General features: G+C 45.2%; 1 protein-coding gene across 1 annotated transcript in view; it reads right to left on the reverse strand.

Annotated features, from left to right (window-relative positions):
* LOC106568558 (TEK tyrosine kinase, endothelial) overlaps window positions 1-21554 on the reverse strand; it is a 58812-nt gene that overhangs the window by 24282 nt on the left and 12976 nt on the right. Inside the window, exons 2-3 of the mRNA XM_045692673.1 lie at window positions 1117-1257; window positions 357-536 (exon numbers count right to left, since the gene is read on the reverse strand). Of these exons, the coding sequence (XP_045548629.1) occupies window positions 357-536; window positions 1117-1257 (321 nt within the window). The remainder of the gene's footprint in view (window positions 1-356; window positions 537-1116; window positions 1258-21554) is intronic.

Below are 21554 nucleotides of genomic sequence, written 5' to 3' on the forward strand. Positions count from 1 at the left end.
AAAAGGGGATTAATGGTGACAGTTTTGCTGTAACTTTGCCGTGTGACTAAGGGTCCAGAAAGGAAGGCCTCAGGCAAACAAACACTTTGACAGGAAGAAAATGTTCACGTACCAGAAATCCTACCCCCCCCCCCTGTCTGTCTGTAGGCTTGACATTGTTTCATTTAGGGAGTCAGAATAACAATTTATCATGCCACAATGGAATGTGACAGAAAATATGTCAACGGAGAACTTGTTTCATTTAAAACTTGTTTCATTTAGGAGCCACCGAAAACCTCAAAACATAACATATTTTTTTTTTGCAATAGAAAATACAGAACTGTACAATCTAGAACACAATATGAATGCGTTATTACCTTCATTCAGCATCTTATAAGTATATATCTGATTTTTGTCACTCTTTCTGGCCCTGCAGTAGAATTCTCCAAAGATATCACTGCGAGTCTTCCATTCGATCTTGGAGGCATGGTGGTAGGCTGTATCAGGGCTGACGGCCAGGCTCTGGGGGTGGGTCAGGGGGAAGTCACGGCCCATACCTAACAGACATGTTAAAAATGTGTTGGAAATACAATAACTACACAATAACACATTTTAATGTAACAAGAAAGTGTATGGTTAGGTTTCTTCCTAGGTTTTGGCCTTTCTAGGGAGTTTTTCCTAGCCACCGTGCTTCTACACCTGCATTGCTTGCTGTTTTGGGGGTTTTAGGCTGGGTTTCTGTACAGCACTTTGAGATATCAGCTGATGTAAGAAAGGGCTTTATAAATACATTTGATTTGATGTGGTAAAATACAACGACAAAAACAATTCTCTAAATTTCAACTGTATTGGAAACATGTTATTTGACATGCCAATGGAACATGTTAGGGGAAAGGGGAATGGTTATTCCCTGTTGGTAGAGCATGGTGTTTGCAACGCCAGGGTTGTGGGTTCAATTCCCACGGGGGGGGGGGCAGTACAAAAAGAAAATACAAAAATATATATAAATAAAAATGCATGAAATGAAATGTATGCATTCACTACTGTAAGTCGCTCCGGATAAGAGCGTCTGCTAAATGACTAAAATGTAAAATGTGGGAATGTGTTCATCTTGTGTGAAAGTCCCATCCTCATTACCCAGGGTACTGCTGGCGCTGGACGTAACAATGTCCTGTCGGGACGTCCAATCACTACTGACACAATGGAGGGAGGAGTCTGATGACGTCACCATGGGGTCAGGGTTCACCAAGGTCAGGTCCGCTATGTCTAGGGCATCACCTGAGACAGACGGACGGAGACACACAATTTACAAAAGGAGATTAAGTATCAGAGATAGTCGACACAAGACAAAGTGAAAAGAAATTGTTCATTTGGTTGGGAAATGACATCATTCGTAAAAAGGTGTAAAGTTTCTCATCATTGATATATTGGTATCAGTTCAACACATTGACCTCTTCATTATATTGGTATCAGTTCAACACATTGACCTCTTCATTATATTGGTATCAGTTTAACACATTGACCTCTTCATTATATTGATATCAGTTCAACACATTGACCTCTTCATTGGTATCAGTTCAACACATTGAACTCTTCATTATATTGCTATCAGTTCAACACATTGACCTCTTCATTATATTGGTATCAGTTCAACACATTGACCTCTTCATTATATTGGTATCAGTTCAACACATTGACCTCTTCATTGGTATCAGTTCAACACATTGACCTCTTCATTATATTGGTATCAGTTCAACACATTGACCTCTTCATTATATTGATATCAGTTTATCACATTGACCTCTTCATTATATTGGTATCAGTTCAACACATTGACCTCTTCATTATATTGGTATCAGTTCAACACATTGACCTCTTCATTGGTATCAGTTCAACACATTGACCTCTTCATTATATTGGTATCAGTTCAACACATTGACCTCCTCATTATATTGGTATCAGTTCAACACATTGACCTCTTCATTATATTGGTATCAGTTTAACACATTGACCTCTTCATTATATTGGTATCAGTTCAACACATTGACCTCTTCATTATATTGGTATCAGTTTAACACATTGACCTCTTCATTGGTATCAGTTTAACACATTGACCTCTTCATTGGTATCAGTGTGCGGTGTTGATGCTAGTGTGTGTTATTAATCCGCGGTGAAAGAATCATGTGATGTTTACAAACACCGTGTCTGATTGAATTGTTGGATATTACTGCACTGTTGGAGCTAGAAACACAAGCATTTAGTTAGATATTACTGCACTGTTGGAGCTAGAAACACAAGCATTTAGTTAGATACTACTGTACTGTTGGAGCTAGAAACACAAGCATTTAGTTAGATATTACTGTACTGTTGGAGCTAGAAACACAAGCATTTAGTTAGATATTACTGTACTGTTGGAGCTAGAAACACACACATTTAGTTAGATATTACTGTTGGAGCTAGAAACACAAGCATTTAGTTAGATATTACTGTACTGTTGGAGCTAGAAACACACACATTTAGTTAGATACTACTGTACTGTTGGAGCTGGGAACACAAGCATTTAGTTAGATACTACTGCACTGTTGGAGCTAGAAACACAAGCATTTAGTTAGATATTACTGTACTGTTGGAGCTAGAAACACAAGCATTTAGTTAGATACTACTGCACTGTTGGAGCTAGAAACACAAGCATTTAGTTAGATATTACTGTTGGAGCTAGAAACACAAGCATTTAGTTAGATATTACTGTACTGTTGGAGCTAGAAACACAAGCATTTAGTTAGATACTACTGTACTGTTGGAGCTAGAAACACAAGCATTTAGTTAGATATTACTGCACTGTTGGAGCTAGAAACACAAGCATTTAGTTAGATATTGCTGTACTGTTGGAGCTAGAAACACAAGCATTTAGTTAGATATTACTGTTGGAGCTAGAAACACAAGCATTTAGTTAGATATTACTGTACTGTTGGAGCTAGAAACACAAGCATTTAGTTAGATACTACTGTACTGTTGGAGCTAGAAACACAAGCATTTAGTTAGATACTACTGCACTGTTGGAGCTGGAAACACAAGCATTTAGTTAGATATTACTGCTTGGAGCTAGGAACACAAGCATTTAGTTAGATACTACTGCACTGTTGGAGCTAGGAACACATGCATTTAGTTAGATACTACTGTACTGTTGGAGCTAGAAACACAAGCATTTAGTTAGATATTACTGTTGGAGCTAGAAACACAAGCATTTAGTTAGATATTACTGTACTGTTGGAGCTAGAAACACAAGCATTTAGTTAGATACTACTGTACTGTTGGAGCTAGGAACACAAGCATTTAGTTAGATATTACTGTACTGTTGGAGCTAGAAACACAAGCATTTAGTTAGATATTACTGTACTGTTGGAGCTAGAAACACAAGCATTTAGTTAGATACTACTGCACTGTTGGAGCTAGAAACACAAGCATTTAGTTAGATATTACTGTACTGTTGGAGCTAGAAACACAAGCATTTAGTTAGATATTACTGTACTGTTGGAGCTAGAAACACAAGCATTTAGTTAGATATTACTGTTGGAGCTAGAAACACAAGCATTTAGTTAGATATTACTGTACTGTTGGAGCTAGAAACACAAGCATTTAGTTAGATATTACTGCACTGTTGGAGCTAGAAACACAAGCATTTAGTTAGATATTACTGTACTGTTGGAGCTAGAAACACAAGCATTTAGTTAGATATTACTGCACTGTTGGAGCTAGAAACACAAGCATTTAGTTAGATACTACTGCACTGTTGGAGCTGGGAACACAAGCATTTAGTTAGATATTACTGTACTGTTGGAGCTAGAAACACAAGCATTTAGTTAGATATTACTGTACTGTTGGAGCTAGAAACACAAGCATTTAGTTAGATACTACTGCACTGTTGGAGCTAGAAACACAAGCATTTAGTTAGATATTACTGTTGGAGCTAGAAACACAAGCATTTAGTTAGATATTACTGTACTGTTGGAGCTAGAAACACAAGCATTTAGTTAGATATTACTGCACTGTTGGAGCTAGAAACACAAGCATTTAGTTAGATATTACTGTACTGTTGGAGCTAGAAACACAAGCATTTAGTTAGATATTACTGCACTGTTGGAGCTAGAAACACAAGCATTTAGTTAGATACTACTGCACTGTTGGAGCTAGAAACACAAGCATTTAGTTAGATATTACTGTTGGAGCTAGAAACACAAGCATTTAGTTAGATATTACTGTACTGTTGGAGCTAGAAACACAAGCATTTAGTTAGATATTACTGTCTGTTGGAGCTAGAAACACAAGCATTTAGTTAGATATTACTGTACTGTTGGAGCTAGAAACACAAGCATTTAGTTAGATATTACTGCACTGTTGGAGCTAGAAACACAAGCATTTAGTTAGATATTACTGTACTGTTGGAGCTAGAAACACAAGCATTTAGTTAGATATTACTGCACTGTTGGAGCTAGAAACACAAGCATTTAGTTAGATACTACTGCACTGTTGGAGCTAGAAACACAAGCATTTAGTTAGATATTACTGTTGGAGCTCGAAACACAAGCATTTAGTTAGATATTACTGCACTGTTGGAGCTAGGAACACAAGCATTTAGCTACACCCGCAACAACATCTGCTAAATATATGTATGTGACCAATAAAATTTGATTTGATTTGATTTACTCTCTATACTGATACACTTTATATACACTTAGACAGAACACACAGATCTGAGACCAGGTTTTGTACTTTCTGGTATCATTCAAGACAGCACAAACAGATCTGGGAATATTGTTACTTAATTATTTTACTTTCCATTTATAGTATTTTATAAATGGATAGAAGGCACAGTATGTGGGTATGTGAGGGTGTATACAGTATGTGGGTATGTGAGGGTGTATACAGTATGGGGGTATGTGAGGGTGTATACAGTATGGGGGTATGTGAGGGTGTATGTGAGGGTGTATACAGTATGTGGGTATGTGAGGGTGTATACAGTATGGGGGTATGTGAGGGTGTATACAGTATGCGGGTATGTGAGGGTGTATACAGTATGTGGGTATGTGAGGGTGTATACAGTATGCGGGTATGTGAGGGTGTATGTGAGGGTGTATACAGTATGTGGGTATGTGAGGGTGTATACAGTATGCGGGTATGTGAGGGTGTATGTGAGGGTGTATACAGTATGTGGGTATGTGAGGGTGTATACAGTATGGGGGTATGTGAGGGTGTATACAGTATGGGGGTATGTGAGGGTGTATACAGTATGGGGGTATGTGAGGGTGTATACAGTATGTGGATATGTGAGGGTGTATACAGTATGTGGGTATGTGAGGGTGTATACAGTATGGGGGTATGTGAGGGTGTATACAGTACGGGGGTATGTGAGGGTGTATGTGAGGGTGTATACAGTATGGGGGTATGTGAGGGTGTATACAGTATGGGGGTATGTAAGGGTGTATACAGTATGTGGGTATGTGAGGGTGTATGTGAGGGTGTATACAGTATGGGGGTATGTGAGGGTGTATACAGTATGCGGGTATGTGAGGGTGTATACAGTATGGGGGTATGTGAGGGTGTATACAGTATGTGGGTATGTGAGGGTGTATGTGAGGGTGTATACAGTATGGGGGTATGTGAGGGTGTATACAGTATGTGGGTATGTGAGGGTGTATACAGTATGTGGGTATGTGAGGGTGTATACAGTATGGGGGTATGTGAGGGTGTATGTGAGGGTGTATACAGTATGTGGGTATGTGAGGGTGTATACAGTATGTGGGTATGTGAGGGTGTATACAGTATGGGGGTATGTGAGGGTGTATGTGAGGGTGTATACAGTATGGGGGTATGTGAGGGTGTATACAGTATGTGGGTATGTGAGGGTATATACAGTAAGGGTGTATAAAGTATGTGGGTATGTGTGAATGTATTGTGATGGAAGGTGTGGAGTGTGTTTTTTTGGTGTTTGGTAAAGTGTGGCGTTAAGTGAGTGAGAAAGAAAATGGTTGAATAACCTAGAACCAATGTGTGTCTGTGAGCAGGGGTTGAGCGAGAGAGCTTTCAGTGTTGTGCAAATGAGGAATATACATTTTATAATGAATTATACAGCTATGTTCTCCTATCATGACGGAACGGTCCCCAACCCTATACCCTAGACACCCACCTGAACGACCCCATACACCATAGAGAAATCCGTATCTGTTTTAAAGGCCTTCTGTACTGTAAGTTGCCTATATGCAGACAAAACAGAAAGACGAATGTGGTCAGAGACCTACTAGAGCAGCACAGCCCCGTCAATATTCTGAGCCTGCCTGGCAGGGTTAGTCCTACAAAGCCAGAGCCCCCTGATAGGAGCATTTCTAGGGAGTTTTTCCTAGCCACTGTGCTTCTACACCTGCATTACTTGCTGTTTAGGGGTTTTAGGCTGGGTTTCTGTACAGCACTTTGAGATATCAGCTGATGTAAGAAGGGCTTTATAAATAAATGTGATTGGATAGGAGAGCATAATACACAAGGAAATTCTCAAAGCTGCTAACGAGAACCTTGACGACCTTGTACTTAGACGGTGGGGATTCCGGTGGGGTGCCCCCCCACCGAGGTAGTGGCAGCGCTGTTAACACTGGCCGCAGTAACCCCATGAGGAGGGGGGCAAATTACTGTGACCCTGATGGCACAAAATAATCTAAGGTCTGACTGCACAGAGACGCTTGGGGGAAAAGGGCACAACAGGGGAGCAGTGTGTGTTTCAGGGGAACGGGGTGGAGCTGAGCTCCATCACCCAGGACGTGACGTTGGTTTAATCAAATCTCCCCATTTTTGCCAATTTTGCTCAATCTTGCAACGGTAACTGTAGTGGTGTTTAACCGGCGGCAGAGAAGTCAGACGCAGGAGAGAAATAACTGTTTCCAACGGCGCAGTTTATTTACAAAAACCCACCGGAAAACAGAATAATAAAAATCAAATGGGTAACATAACCCGACGCACACCAGTACAGACGTACACATACACTTTGTCATAGGCGTCGCAAGGATAGGACCAAGGCGCAGTGGGTAAAGTGAAAATAACCACCCACAAAACACCAAGTGAAAACAAACCCAAACAAATATGGCCTCCAATTAGAGACAATGACAACAAGCTGTCTCTAATTGGAGGTCATTGCCAAAAATCCAACATAGAAATAGAAAACTAGATATACACATAGAAATAAAAAATATAGAACCTAAACCAAAAACCCGAAACACACAAAACAAACACCCCCTGACCAAACTACAATGACAAATAACCCCTTTACTGGTCAGGACGTGACACACTTACAACAAACAATCACCGACAAGGACATGAGGGGAAACAGAGGGTTAAATACACACATGTAATTGATGGGATTGGAACCAGGTGTCACGACAGTGACGGATGGTGGCGCCCCTCCTCGGCCGGGCGGAGCTCGGCGGTCGTCGTCGCCGGCCTACTAGCTACCATCGATCCCTTTTTGTTTCACTTTCGTTTGGTTAGGTCTAGGTAGGCACGCACCTGTTTTGGGTTAGTCATTAGTAAGGGGGGGTTATTTAGGTTAGCGTAGGATGTATGTGGTTGTACGTGATTGTGTTGCTTGTCCGGGTTTTTTGTGTTCGTAAAGAACGTGTACTGAGTTTTTCCTTCTGCCAGTGGTTTATTTTGTTTGTGTACACCACCGCAGAATCTTTCAGGGCTGCGCCCCTATACTTTGTCGACCACGTACAGTGCTTCCAATAAAGAAGTGTGGTCACGAACTCTCTCTGTCTCCTGCGCCTGACTCTACCTCTCCTGTTCCTCGAGCCAGCCCGTGACACCAGGTGTGAAGGAAGACAAGACAAAACCAATGGAAAATGAAAAATGGATCAGCAATGGCTATAAGGTCGGTGACGTCGACCGCCGAACACCGCCCGAACAAGGAGAGGGACCGACTTTGGCGGAAGTCGTGACAGTAACTGTGTGTGTGTGTGTGTGTGTGTGTGTGTGTGTGTGTGTGTGTGTGTGTGTGTGTGTGTGTGTGTGTGTGTGTGTGTGTGTGTGTGTGTGTGTGTGTGTGTGTGTGTGTGTGTCTGTGTGTGTGTAGGATGAATCACAATAATTGTTTTCTAAAATAATAATAATTTCTTGACAAAAATGTAATGTAATGCAATGGCAATCCTGCTTATAGGTAACAATCCTTTGCATGAACTGCCGACAATATTACCTATATTAATTGTTAATTATAGAAATTATATATTTTTGAATATGTATAGTTTTTTAAGAGCTACAGTTGAAGTCGGAAGTTTACATACACCTTAGGCAAATACATTTAAACTCAGTTTTTCATCATTCCTGACATTTAATCCTAGTAAAAATTCCCTGTCTTAGGTCAGTTAGGATAACCACTTTATTTTAAGAATGTGAAATGTCAGAATAATAGTAGAGAGAATGATTTATATCAGCTTTTACTTCTTTCATCACATTCCCAGTGGGTCAGAAGTTTACATACACTCAATTAGTATTTGGTAACATTCACTTTAAATTGTTTAACTTGGGTCAAATGTTTCGGTAGCCTTCCACAAGCTTCCCACAATAAATTGGGTGAATTTTGGCCCATTCCTCATGCTTTTTCATTTCTGCCTCCATATTTTCTATAGGAATGAGATCAGGGCTTTGTGATGGCCACTCCAATACCTTGACTTTGTTGTCCTTAAGCCCTTTTGCCACAACTTTGGAAGTTTGCTTGGGGTCATTATCCATTTGGAAGACCCATTTGCAACCAAGCTTTAACTTCCTGACTGATGTCTTGAGATGTTGCTTCAATATATGCACATCATTTTCCTCCTCATGATGCCATCTATTTTGTGAAGTGTACCAGTCCTCCCTCCTGCGGCAAAGCACCCCCACAACATGATGCTGCCACCCCCGTGCTTCACGGTTGGGATGGTTTTCTTCGGCTTGCAAGCCTCCCCCTTTTTCCTCCAAACATAACGATGGTCATTATGGCCAAACGGTTCTATTTTTGTTTCATCAGACCAGAGGACATTTCTCCAAAAAGTACGATCTTTATCCCCATGTGCAGTTGCAAACCGTAGTCTGGCTTTTTTAATGGCGGTTTTGGAGCAGTGTCTTCTTCCTTGCTGAGCGGCCTTTCAGGTTATGTCGATGTAGGACTCGTTTTACTGTGGGTATAAATACTTTTGTACCTGTTTCCTCCAGCATCTTCACAGGGTCCTTTGCTGTTGTTCTGGGATTGATTTACACTTCTCCTACCAAAGTACGTTCATCTCTAGGAGACAGAATACGTCTCCTTCCTGAGCGGTATGACGGCTGCGTGGTCCCATGGTGTTTATACTTGCGTATTATTGTTGGTACAGATGAACGTGGTACCTTCAGGTGTTTTGAAATTGCTCCCAAGGATGAACCAGACTTGTGGAGGTCTACAATTATTTTTCTGAGGTCTTGGCTGATTTTATTTTGATTTTCCCATGATGTCAAGCAAAGAGCCACTGAGTTTGAAGGTAGGCCTTGAAATACATCCACAGGTACACCTCCAATTGACTCAAATTATGTCAATTAGCCTATCAAATGCTTCTAAAGCCATGACATAATTTTCTGGAATTTTCCAAGCAGTTTAAAGGCACAGTCAACTTAGTGTATGTAAACTCTAATCTGTCTGTAAACAATTGTTGTGAAAATGACTTGTGTCATGCACAAAGTAGATGTCCTAACTGACTTGCCAAAACTATAGTTTGTTAACAAGAAATTTGTGGAGTGGTTGAAAAACGAGTTTTAATGATTCCAACCTAAGTGTATGTAAACTTCCGACTTCAGCTGTACATATTCTCATTCACCCATTTAGATTTGTGTGTATTAGGTAGTTGTTTGGGAATTGTTAGATTATTTGTTAGATATTACTGCACTGTTGGAACTAGAAGCACAAGCATTTCGCTACACCGGCATTAACATCTGCCGTATGTATGTGACCAATAAAATTTATTTTGATTTGACATGATATGGACTTGGTCTTTCCCAAATAGGGTATCTTCTGTATACCACCCCTACCTAGGCTGTATGCACTACCCTCTGTAGCGCCTTACGGTCAGATGCCGAGCAGTTGCCATACCAGGCGGTAATGCAACTGGTCAGGATGCTCTCGATGGTGCAGCTGTAGAACTTTTTGAGGATCTGGGGACCCATGACAAATCTTTTCATTCTCCTGAGCGGGAATAGGTTTTGTCGTGCCCTCTTCACAACTGTCTTGGTATGTTTGGACCATGATAGTTCGTTGGTGATGTGGACACCAAGGAACTTGAAACTCTCGACCCGCTCCACTACAGCCCTGTCGATGTTAATGGGGGCCTGTTCGGCCCGCCTTTTTATGTAGTCCATGATCAGATCCTTTGTCTTGCTCACATTGAGGGAGAGGTTGTTGTCCTGGCATCACATTGCCTGGTCTCTGACCTCCTCCCTATAGGCTGTGTCATCGTTGTCGGTGATCCGGCCTACCACTGTTGTGTCGTCAGCAAACTTAATGATGGTGTTGGAGTCGTGTTTGGCCACGCAGTCGTGGGTGAACAGGGAGTACAGGAGGGGACTAAGTACACACCCCTGAGGGCCCCAGTGTTGAGGATCTGGCAGTGTTGCCTACCCTTACCACCTGGGGGTGGCCCGTCAGGAAGTCCAGGATCCAGTTGCAGAGGGAGGTGTTTACTCCCAGGTTCCTTAGCTTAGTGATGAGCTTCGTGGGCACTATGGTGTTAAACGCTGAGCTGTAGTCAATGAACAGCATTCTCACATAGCTGTTCCTTTTGTCCAGGGGGGAAAGGGCAGTGCACGAGGCGGTAATTATTTAGGCAGGTTACCTTCGCCTCATTGGGCATAGGGACTATGGTGGTCTGCTTGAAACATGTAAGTATTAAAGACGCAATCACGGAGAGGTTGAAAATGTCAGTGAAGACACCTGCCAGTTGGTCCGCGCATGAAATCATTTAGGCAGGTTACCTTCGCTTCCTTGGGCACAGGGACTATGGTGGTCTATGGTGGTCTGTAGGTATTACAAACTTGGTCAGGGAGAGGTAGAAAATGTCAGTTTAGACACTTGCCAGTCCGCACATGCTTTGAGTACACATCCTGGTAATCCGTCTGGCCCCGGGGCTTTGTGAATGTTGACCTGTTTAAAGGTCTTGCTCACATCGGGTACCAAGAGCGTTATATCACAGTCATCCAGAACAGCTGGTTCTCTCGTGCATGCTTCAGTGTTGCTTGCCTCGAAGCCAGCATAAAAGGCATTTAGCTCGTCTGGTTGGCTCGCGTCACTGGGCAGCTCGCATCTGGGTTTACTTTTGTAGTCCGTAATAGTTTTCAAGCCCTACCACACACAACAAGTCTTTAGCTCGGTGTGGATGTTGCCTGTAATCCATGGCTTCTGGTCGGGATATGTATGTACGGTCACTGTGGGGATGACGTCGTTGATGCACTTATTGATGAAGCAGGTGGCTGAGGTGGTGTACTCCTCAATGCCATTGGATGAATCCCGGAACATATTCCAGTCTGTGCTGAAAAACAGTCCTGTAGCGTAGCATCCGCGTCATCTGACCACTTCCGTATTGAGCAAGTAACTGGTACTTCCTGCTTTAGTTTTTGCTTGTAAGCAGGAATCAGAGGATAGATTTTTTCACACAAATGACGGGGATCTGGGCCTGTTCCCGGGACAGCAGTATATCTTTCTCGTTGGACACGTTAAAGGAAGAAGCTTCTTCCAGTTCGTGGTGAGTAATCCCAGTTCTGATGTCCAGAGACGGTAGCAGAGACAGTAGCAGCAACAAAATAAGGTTAAAAAAATACTAAATTACAAACAACGCAACAACAAAAAAAACGAACTAAATTGTACAATTGATTACGGGCATGTAAAAGGTCAGCCATCTTCTTCAGCGCCATCTTATTTATGTGTATGTAATCCATGTATGTACGACATAACATATTAACGTTTGGTGTGGTCACATAAGACAGAACGTTACTTAAGACTAAAATGAAAGGAGGGTGGATGATCGGGGTGGACATATAACGCGAATGTCTAGCAACCCGAAGGATGCGTGTTCAAATCGCATCACGGGCAACTTTAGCTAATCACGAGCAACTTGTTACTTTGCAACTACTTAGCATGTTAGCTAACCCTTCCCCTAACCTTAACCCTAGCTCCAGCGGTGGGGTCAACAGGTTCAAATGTGGTGTGGGAAAATTAATGTGTGTCTTTTTCTCATGACCTGGTCATGTAAAAATCTGGTTCGTAATCGTAGGCTACTGTATGACAGGGTCCAACGGTAACTTTTCCTCACTGGTCCAACCCGGGCCAGTTGGCCAAGAATCTCTTGGGTGAAAATATTTTCAACTGGACCCGATATGGTGTAGTTTTAAAATGCATATGGGGTCATGCAGGGCCTATAAATTGACATGGTTTCTCTCTATATTCAGATATTAACAGGCTACATTTGGTTGTTACAGTGGGGGAAAAAAGTATTTGATCCCCTGCTGATTTTGACAAAGAAATGATCAGTCTATCATTTTAATGGTAGGTTTATTTGAACAGTGAGAGACAGAATAACAACAACAAAAAATCCAGCAAAACGCATGTCAAAAATGTTATAAATTGATTTGCATTTTAATGAGTGGGCAAACATACAAAATCAGCAGGGGATCAAATACTTTTTTCCCCCACTGTATGATATGAATTAAAAGCTGTGTAATATAATTTAGCAATGTGAGTCATTACTCTATTCTTTAGAATTGCATTGTATTAATCACGTTACTTTTTGGGGAAAAAATAAGACACTGCCCCTTTAAGACAACTGCATTCCAAAAGAGAGATCGTCATGGCTACAGTAGGCTAGCTAAAGATGTATTTTTGTAGCTTTCTTTTTGCACACTATCAACAGTAGCCAGCATATTGCTAGTATGTTCACTGTTGAACAGTTTACTTGTAAATTACTTTCCCCTAAAATAAACATGCCCAATGAATAGATTGATGGGCAATTCGCTTTGTTCAGAACAGCTAACGTTAACGTGTGCTGTGTGAACGTTGCTATCGACTTCTGTATTGCTCGAGTGCTCGAAAGTTGTGACTCGTGGGAGCGTAGCGTTGCTTGAACCAATCATACTGCTCAAAATACAAATAGCATGACTTTTCTGCGTCTTCAATGGTAGACTGCAACAGAGCATGTAAATGTTGACCTGGAAAACAAATTAGGGGCGCCACACCAGATTGAAAAGCACTGGGGGAAATGCCGTCTCGCCTTTCTGGCAGCTCTGCACCTAGCGAACATTAGCGTAAGCTACCTAGAAACCTAGCTAACCTTAGCCACAACGAATTGGAATTCCCAACATATCATACATATTGCAAATTCATAACATATTGTAAGACTTGCATGATGGACATGCACAAATTAATACATACCATACCAAACATAACATATCATACTCATGTGAGTGTCTCAGATTTCCGTTTAGTATTTTACGTCTACCCCTGAGTCCAGGTTGGATGTAGCTACCCTGACAGGTTATCAGCCCGATCTCATCCATCATCATTAGTTGTAGTACGATCAGCTAATACATACAGTCTGTGTTGGTTCCCTTCCTTCCCCCTGTGTTTTAACCCTAATGTATGGAATCAATGGAATGTTTCTGTACCCATCTGAACTCAATTGACTTGTTGCCAGTTTTCCCTCCGGCAGCCATTGTTACTAAAAGCACCAATTTATTTTAGCTCACACATAAAGATGGAAGCATCTGAGATTAATCCGCATTGTTCAAAACAAAATGCCAATGCAGTGTCATAGCTCTGACATGACCATGACCATGTCCTCTAGCTGTAAATCAGCAACAGCTCTTCTCTCCTTTCAAGTGACTAGTGGGGGATATCCATCCACCTAAAGTACACTGACCAGTTGGTCAGGCAGGATTGATGGGTCAGTGTTTCAAAGCCGTTCTGGCTTTGACTGTTATCTGTCTCTGAGCTAGCTGCGATTTACAACTGGTGGAGAGCAGAGGTGGAAGATGAGAGAGTTCACTGAGCTCTTCAGTACGGGCCATTCTACTGTCAATGTTTGTCTATGGAGATTGCATGGCTGTGTGCTTGATTGTATACACCTGTCAGCAACGGGTTGTGGCTGAAATAGCAGAATCCACTAATTTGAAGGGGTGTCCACATACTTTTGTATATATAGTGTATATCAATGAATTGGCGAGGGCACTAGAACAGTCTGCAGCACCCAACCTCACCCTGCTAGAACCTGAAGTCAAGTGTCTACTGTTTGCTGATGATCTGGTGCTTCTGTCCCCAACCAAGGAGGGCCTACAGCAGCACCTAGATCTTCTGCACAGATTCTGTCAGACCTGGGCCCTCCTTGGTTGGGGACAGAAGCACCAGATCATAATGGTTGCCAAAACCATAAATGCTAATTCCAACTTGACACCGTTGCCCTAGAAAACACAAAATAAATATGCCTACCTCGGCCTAAACATCAGCACCACAGGTAACTTCCACAAAGCTGTGAACAATCTCAGAGATAAGGACTTTCTACGCCATCAAAAGGAACATAAAATTTGACATACCAATTAGGATCTGGCTAAAAATATTTGAATCAGTTATAGAGCCCATTGTCGTTTGGGGTTGTGAGGTCTGGGGTCCGCTCACCAACCAAGAATTCACTAAATGGGACAAACACAAAATTGAGGCTTCTGCAAAAATATCCTCAGTGTACAACGTAGAACACCAAATAATGCAGAGCAGAATTAGGCCGATACCCGCTAATTATCAAAATCCAGAAAAGAGCCGTTAAATTCTACAACCACCTAAAAGGAAGTGATTCCCAAACCTTCCATAACAAAGCCATCACCTACAGAGAGATGAACCTGGAGAAGAGTCCCCTAAGAAAGCTGGTCCTGGGGCTCTGTTCACAAACACAAACAGACCCCACAGAGCCCCAGGACAGCAACACAATTAGACCCAATCAAATCATGAGGAAACAGAAAGATATTTACTTGGCACGTTGGAAAGAATTAACAACAAAACCCAGAGCGAACTAGAATGCTATTTGGTCCTAAACAGAGAGTACACAGTGGCAGAATACCTGACCACTGTGACTGACCCAAACTTAAGGAAAGCTTTGACTATGTACAGACTCAGAGATCATAGCCTTGCTATTGAGAAAGGCCGCCGTAGGCAGACCTGGCTCTCAAGAGAAGACAGGCTATGTGCACACTGCCCACAAAATGAGGTGGAAACTGAGCTGCACTTCCTAACCTCCTGCCAAATGTATGACCATATTAGAGACACATATTTCCCTCAGATTACAGAATTAGAAAAACAAATCCAATCTTGATAAACTCCCATATCTACTGGGTGAAATACCACAGTGTTCCATCACAGCCGCAAGATTTGTGACCTGTTGCCACAAGAAAAGATCAACCAGTGGACAACAAACACCATTGTAAATACAACCCATATTTATGTCTCTATTCCTTTGGAATTTTGTGAGTGTAGTGTTTACTGTTCATTTTTTATTGTTGATTTCACTTTTGTTTATAATCTATTTCACTTGCTTTGGCAATGTTAACATATGTTTCCCATGCTAATAAAGCCCTTAAATTGAGAGAGAGAGAGAGAGAGAGAGAGAGAGAGAGAGAGAGAGGGAATATGGAAGAGATCATGGTTCTATTACGCAGCTAGCCCTCTGATGGTCTGACCTCTTGACACACACACACACACACACACACACACACACACCAGATTCTGCAGTGTATCAACCCCCTGGACAGAGAAAGATGTGTGAAGTTTCTCACATGCTGTGCATCCACTGCACGATCCTGACAAACACATCATTCACTCAGGGAGAAAAGTCCCAACTCTGGAAACCTGTTTCATATTACCCCATCACCTTTCAGTATGCAGCAACCATATCAAACCATCCTTCTTATGAAACATCTTGGGCCTTTCTGTTGATCCTAGGATACTGTTTGACCTCTGTTGATCCTAGAATACTGTTTGACCTCTGTTGATCCTAGGATACTGTTTGACCTCTGTTGATCCTAGGATACTGTTTGACCTCTGTTGATCCTAGAATACTGTTGGCAGGTAGCCTAGTGGTTAGAGTGTAGAAGAGGCAGGTAGCCTAGTGGTTAGAGTGTAGAGGAGGCAGGGTAGCCTAGTGGTTAGAGTGTAGAGGAGGCAGGTATCCTAGTGGTTAGAGTGTAGAGGTGGCAGGTAGCCTAGTGGTTAGAGTGTAGAGGAGGCAGGTAGCCTAGTGGTTAGAGTGTAGAGGTGGCAGGTAGACTAGTGGTTAGAGTGTAGAGGTGGCAGGTAGACTAGTGGTTAGAGTGTAGAGGAGGCAGGGTAGCCTAGTGGTTAGAGTGTAGAGGAGGCAGGTATCCTAGTGGTTAGAGTGTAGAGGTGGCAGGTAGCCTAGTGGTTAGAGTGTAGAGGAGGCAGGTAGCCTAGTGGTTAGAGTGTAGAGGAGGCAGGTAGCCTAGTGGTTAGAGTGTAGAGAAGGCAGGTAGCCTAGTGGTTAGAGTGTAGAGGAGGCAGGGTAGCCTAGTGGTTAGAGTGTAGAGGAGGCAGGGTAGCCTAGTGGTTAGAGTGTAGAGGAGGCAGGGTAGCCTAGTGGTTAGAGTGTAGTGGTGACAGGTAGCCTAGTGGTTAGAGTGGAGGGGTGGCAGGTAGTCTAGTGGTTAGAGTGTAGGGGGGGCAGCTAGTCTAGTGGTTAGAGTGGAGGGGTGGCAGGTAGCCTAGTGGTTAGAGTGGAGGGGCGGCAGGTAGCCTAGTGGTTAGAGTGTAGAGGTGGCAGGTAGCCTAGTGGTTAGAGTGGAGGGGCGGCAGGTAGCCTAGTGGTTAGAGTGGAGGGGTGGCAGGTAGCCTACTGGTTAGAGTGGAGGGGCGGCAGGTAGCCTACTGGTTAGAGTGTAGAGGTGGCAGGTAGCCTAGTGGTTAGAGTGTAGAGGAGGCAGGTATCCTAGTGGTTAGAGTGTAGAGGGGGCAGGTATCCTAGTGGTTAGAGTGTAGAGGCGGCAGGTAGCCTAGTGGTTAGAGTGGAGGGGTGGCAGGTAGCCTAGTGGTTAGAGTGTAGAGGTGGCAGGGTAACCTAGTGGTTAGAGTGGAGGGGCGGCAGGTAGCCTTGTCGTTAGAGTGTAGAGGCGGCAGGTAGTCTAGTGGTTAGAGTGTAGAGGAGGCAGGTAGCCTAGTGGTTAGAGTGTAGGGGTGGCAGGGTAGTCTAGTGGTTAGAGTGTAGAGGAGGCAGGTAGCCTAGTGGTTAGAGTGTAGAGGAGGCAGGTAGCCTAGTGGTTAGAGTGTAGGGGTGGCAGGTAGCCTAGTGGTTAGAGTGTAGAGGAGGCAGGTAGTCTAGTGGTTAGAGTGTAGAGGAGGCAGGTAGCCTAGTGGTTAGAGTGTAGGGGTGGCAGGTAGCCTAGTGGTTAGAGTGTAGAGGCGGCAGGTAGCCTAGTGGTTAGAGTGTAGAGGAGGCAGGTAGCCTAGTGGTTAGAGTGTAGAGGAGGCAGGTAGCCTACTGGTTAGAGTGTAGAGGAGGCAGGTAGACTAGTGGTTAGAGTGTAGGGGCGGCAGGTAGCCTAGTGGTTAGAGTGTAGAGGAGGCAGGTAGTCTAGTGGTTAGAGTGTAGAGGAGGCAGGTAGCCTAGTGTTTAGAGTGTAGAAGAGGCAGGTAGCCTAGTGGTTAGAGTGTAGAGGAGGCAGGTAGCCTAGTGGTTAGAGTGTAGAGGAGGCAGGTATCCTAGTGGTTAGAGTGTAGGGGTGGCAGGTAGCCTAGTGGTTAGAGTGGAGGGGCGGCAGGTAGCCTAGTGGTTAGAGTGTAGAGGAGGCAGGTATCCTAGTGGTTAGAGTGTAGAGGAGGCAGGTAGCCTAGTGGTTAGAGTGGAGGGGCGGCAGGTAGCCTAGTGGTTAGAGTGGAGGGGCGGCAGGTAGCCTAGTGGTTAGAGTGTAGAGGAGGCAGGTAGTCTAGTGGTTAGAGTGTAGAGGAGGCAGGTAGTCTAGTGGTTAGAGTGTAGAGGCGGCAGGTAGCATAGTGGTTAGAGTGTAGGGGCGGCAGGTAGTCTAGTGGTTAGAGTGGAGGGGCGGCAGGTAGCCTAGTGGTTAGAGTGTAGGGGCGGCAGGTAGCCTAGTGGTTAGAGTGTAGGGGCGGCAGGTAACCTAGTGATTAGAGTGTAGAGGAGGCAGGTAGCCTAGTGGTTAGAGTGGAGGGGAGGCAGGTAGTCTAGTGGTTAGAGTGTAGAGGTGGCAGGTAGCCTAGTGATTAGAGTGGAGGGGAGGCAGGTAGTCTAGTGGATAGAGTGTAGAGGTGGCAGGTAGCCTAGTGGTTAGAGTGTAGAGGAGGCAGGTAGCCTAGTGGTTAGAGTGGAGGGGAGGCAGGTAGTCTAGTGGATAGAGTGTAGAGGTGGCAGGTAGCCTAGTGGTTAGAGTGTAGAGGAGGCAGGTAGCCTAGTGGTTAGAGTGTAGAGGAGGCAGGTAGCCTAGTGGTTAGAGTGTAGAGGAGGCAGGTAGCCTAGTGGTTAGAGTGTAGAGGAGGCAGGTAGCCTAGTGGTTAGAGTGTAGGGGCGGCAGATAGCCTAGTGGTTAGAGTGGAGGGGCGGCAGATAGCCTAGTGGTTAGAGTGTAGAGGTGGCAGGGTAACCTAGTGGTTAGAGTGGAGGGGCGGCAGGTAGCCTAGTGGTAAGAGTGTAGAGGAGGCAGGTAGCCTAGTGGTTAGAGTGTAGAAGAGGCAGGTAGCCTAGTGGTTAGAGTGTAGAGGAGGCAGGGTAGCCTAGTGGTTAGAGTGTAGGGGTGGCAGGTAGCCTAGTGGTTAGAGTGGAGGGGCGGCAGGTAGTCTAGTGGTTAGAGTGTAGGGGGGGCAGGTAGTCTAGTGGTTAGAGTGGAGGGGGGCAGGTAGCCTAGTGGTTAGAGTGTAGGGGTGGCAGGTAGCCTAGTGGTTAGAGTGTAGAGGAGGCAGGTAGCCTAGTGGTTAGAGTGTAGAGGAGGCAGGTAGCCTAGTGGTTAGAGTGGAGGGGCGGCAGGTAGCCTAGTGGTTAGAGTGGAGGGGCGGCAGGTAGCCTAGTGGTTAGAGTGGAGGGGCGGCAGGTAGCCTAGTGGTTAGAGTGGAGGGGCGGCAGGTAGTCTAGTGGTTAGAGTGTAGAGGAGGCAGGTAGCCTAGTGGTTAGAGTGTAGAGGAGGCAGGTAGTCTAGTGGTTAGAGTGTAGAGGAGGCAGGTAGCCTAGTGGTTAGAGTGTAGAGGAGGCAGGTAGTCTAGTGGTTAGAGTGTAGAGGCGGCAGGTAGCATAGTGGTTAGAGTAAAGGGGCGGCAGGTAGTCTAGTGGTTAGAATGTAGGGGTGGCAGGTAGCCTAGTGGTTAGAGTGTAGGGGCGGCAGGTAGCCTAGTGGTTAGAGTGGAGGGGCGGCAGGTAACCTAGTGATTAGAGTGTAGAGGAGGCAGGTAGCCTAGTGGTTAGAGTGGAGGGGAGGCAGGTAGCCTAGTGGTTAGAGTGTAGAGGTGGCAGGTATCCTAGTGGTTAGAGTGTAGAGGTGGCAGGTAACCTAGTGATTAGAGTGTAGAGGAGGCAGGTAGTCTAGTGGTTAGAGTGGAGGGGCGGCAGGTAGCCTAGTGGTTAGAGTGTAGAGGAGGCAGGTAGCCTAGTGGTTAGAGTGTAGAGGAGGCAGGTAGCCTAGTGGTTAGAGTGTAGGGGCGGCAGATAGCCTAGTGGTTAGAGTGTAGAGGTGGCAGGGTAACCTAGTGGTTAGAGTGGAGGGGCGGCAGGTAGTCTGGTGGTTAGAGTGTAGAGGAGGCAGGTAGCCTAGTGGTTAGAGTGGAGTGGAGGAGAGGCAGGTAGTCTAGTGTTTAGAGTGTAGAGGTGGCAGGTATCCTAGTGGTTAGAGTGTAGAGGTGGCAGGTAGCCTAGTGGTTAGAGTGTAGAGGAGGCAGGTAGCCTAGTGGTTAGAGTGTAGAGGAGGCAGGTAGCCTAGTGGTTAGAGTGTAGAGGAGGCAGGTAGCCTAGTGGTTAGAGTGTAGAGGCGGCAGGTAGCCTAGTGGTTTGAGTGTAGAGGAGGCAGGGAGCCTAGTGGTTAGAGTGTAGAGGAGGCAGGTAGCCTAGTGGTTAGAGTGTAGAGGTGGCAGGGTAACCTAGTGGTTAGAGTGGAGGGGCGGCAGATAGCCTAGTGGTTAGAGTGTAGAGGAGGCAGGTAGCCTAGTGGTTAGAGTGTAGAAGAGGCAGGTAGCCTAGTGGTTAGAGTGTAGAGGAGATAGGTAGACTAGTGGTTAGAGTGTAGGGGGGGCAGGTAGTCTAGTGGTTTGAGTGGAGGGGTGGCAGGTAGCCTAGTGGTTAGAGTGTAGAGGAGGCAGGTAGTCTAGTGGTTAGAGTGTAGAGGAGGCAGGTAGCCTAGTGGTTAGAGTGTAGAGGAGGCAGGTAGTCTAGTGGTTAGAGTGGAGGGGAGGCAGGTAGCCTAGTGGTTAGAGTGGAGGGGAGGCAGGTAGCCTAGTGGTTAGAGTGGAGGGGCGGCAGGTAGCCTAGTGGTTAGAGTGGAGGGCGGCAGGTAGCCTAGTGGTTAGAGTGGAGGGGCGGCAGGTAGCCTAGTGGTTAGAGTGGAGGGGAGGCAGGTAGCCTAGTGGTTAGAGTGGAGGGGAGGCAGGTAGCCTAGTGGTTAGAGTGGAGGGGCGGCAGGTAGCCTAGTGGTTAGAGTGGAGGGCGGCAGGTAGACTAGTGGTTAGAGTGGAGGGGCGGCAGGTAGCCTAGTGGTTAGAGTGGAGGAGCGGCAGGTAGCCTAGTGGTTAGAGTGGAGGAGCGGCAGGTAGCCTAGTGGTTAGAGTGGAGGGGCGGCAGGTAGCCTACTGGTTAGAGTGTAGCGGAGGCAGGTAGCCTAGTGGTTAGAGTGTAGGGGCGGCAGGTAACCTAGTGGTTAGAGTGTAGGGGCGGCAGGTAGTTTAGTGGTTAGAGTGTAGAGGAGGCAGGTAGCCTAGTGGTTAGAGTGGAGGGGCGGCAGGTAGCCTAGTGGTTAGAGTGGAGGAGCGGCAGGTAGCCTAGTGGTTAGAGTGTAGAGGAGGCAGGTAGCCTAGTGGTTAGAGTGTAGGGGCGGCAGGTAGCCTAGTGGTTAGAGTGGAGGTGCGGCAGGTAACCTAGTGGTTAGAGTGGAGGGGCGGCAGGTAGCCTAGTGGTTAGAGTGGAGGAGCGGCAGGTAGCCTAGTGGTTAGAGTGTAGAGGAGGCAGGTAGCCTAGTGGTTAGAGTGTAGGGGCGGCAGGTAGCCTAGTGGTTAGAGTGGAGGTGCGGCAGGTAACCTAGTGGTTAGAGTGTAGAGGTGGCAGGGTAACCTAGTTGTTAGGTTGGAGTGGCGGCAGGTAGCCTAGTGGTTAGAGTGTAGAGGAGGCAGGTAGCCTAGTGGTTAGAGTGTAGAGGAGGCAGGTAGCCTAGTGGTTAGAGTGTAGAAGAGGCAGGTAACCTAGTGGTTAGAGTGTAGAGGAGGCAGGTAGTCTAGTGGTTAGAGTGTAGGGGGGGCAGGTAGTCTAGTGGTTAGAGTGGAGGGGAGGCAGGTAGCCTAGTGG

Source organism: Salmo salar, chromosome ssa13 (assembly GCF_905237065.1).
Source record: "Salmo salar chromosome ssa13, Ssal_v3.1, whole genome shotgun sequence".
NCBI lineage: Eukaryota > Metazoa > Chordata > Actinopteri > Salmoniformes > Salmonidae > Salmo > Salmo salar.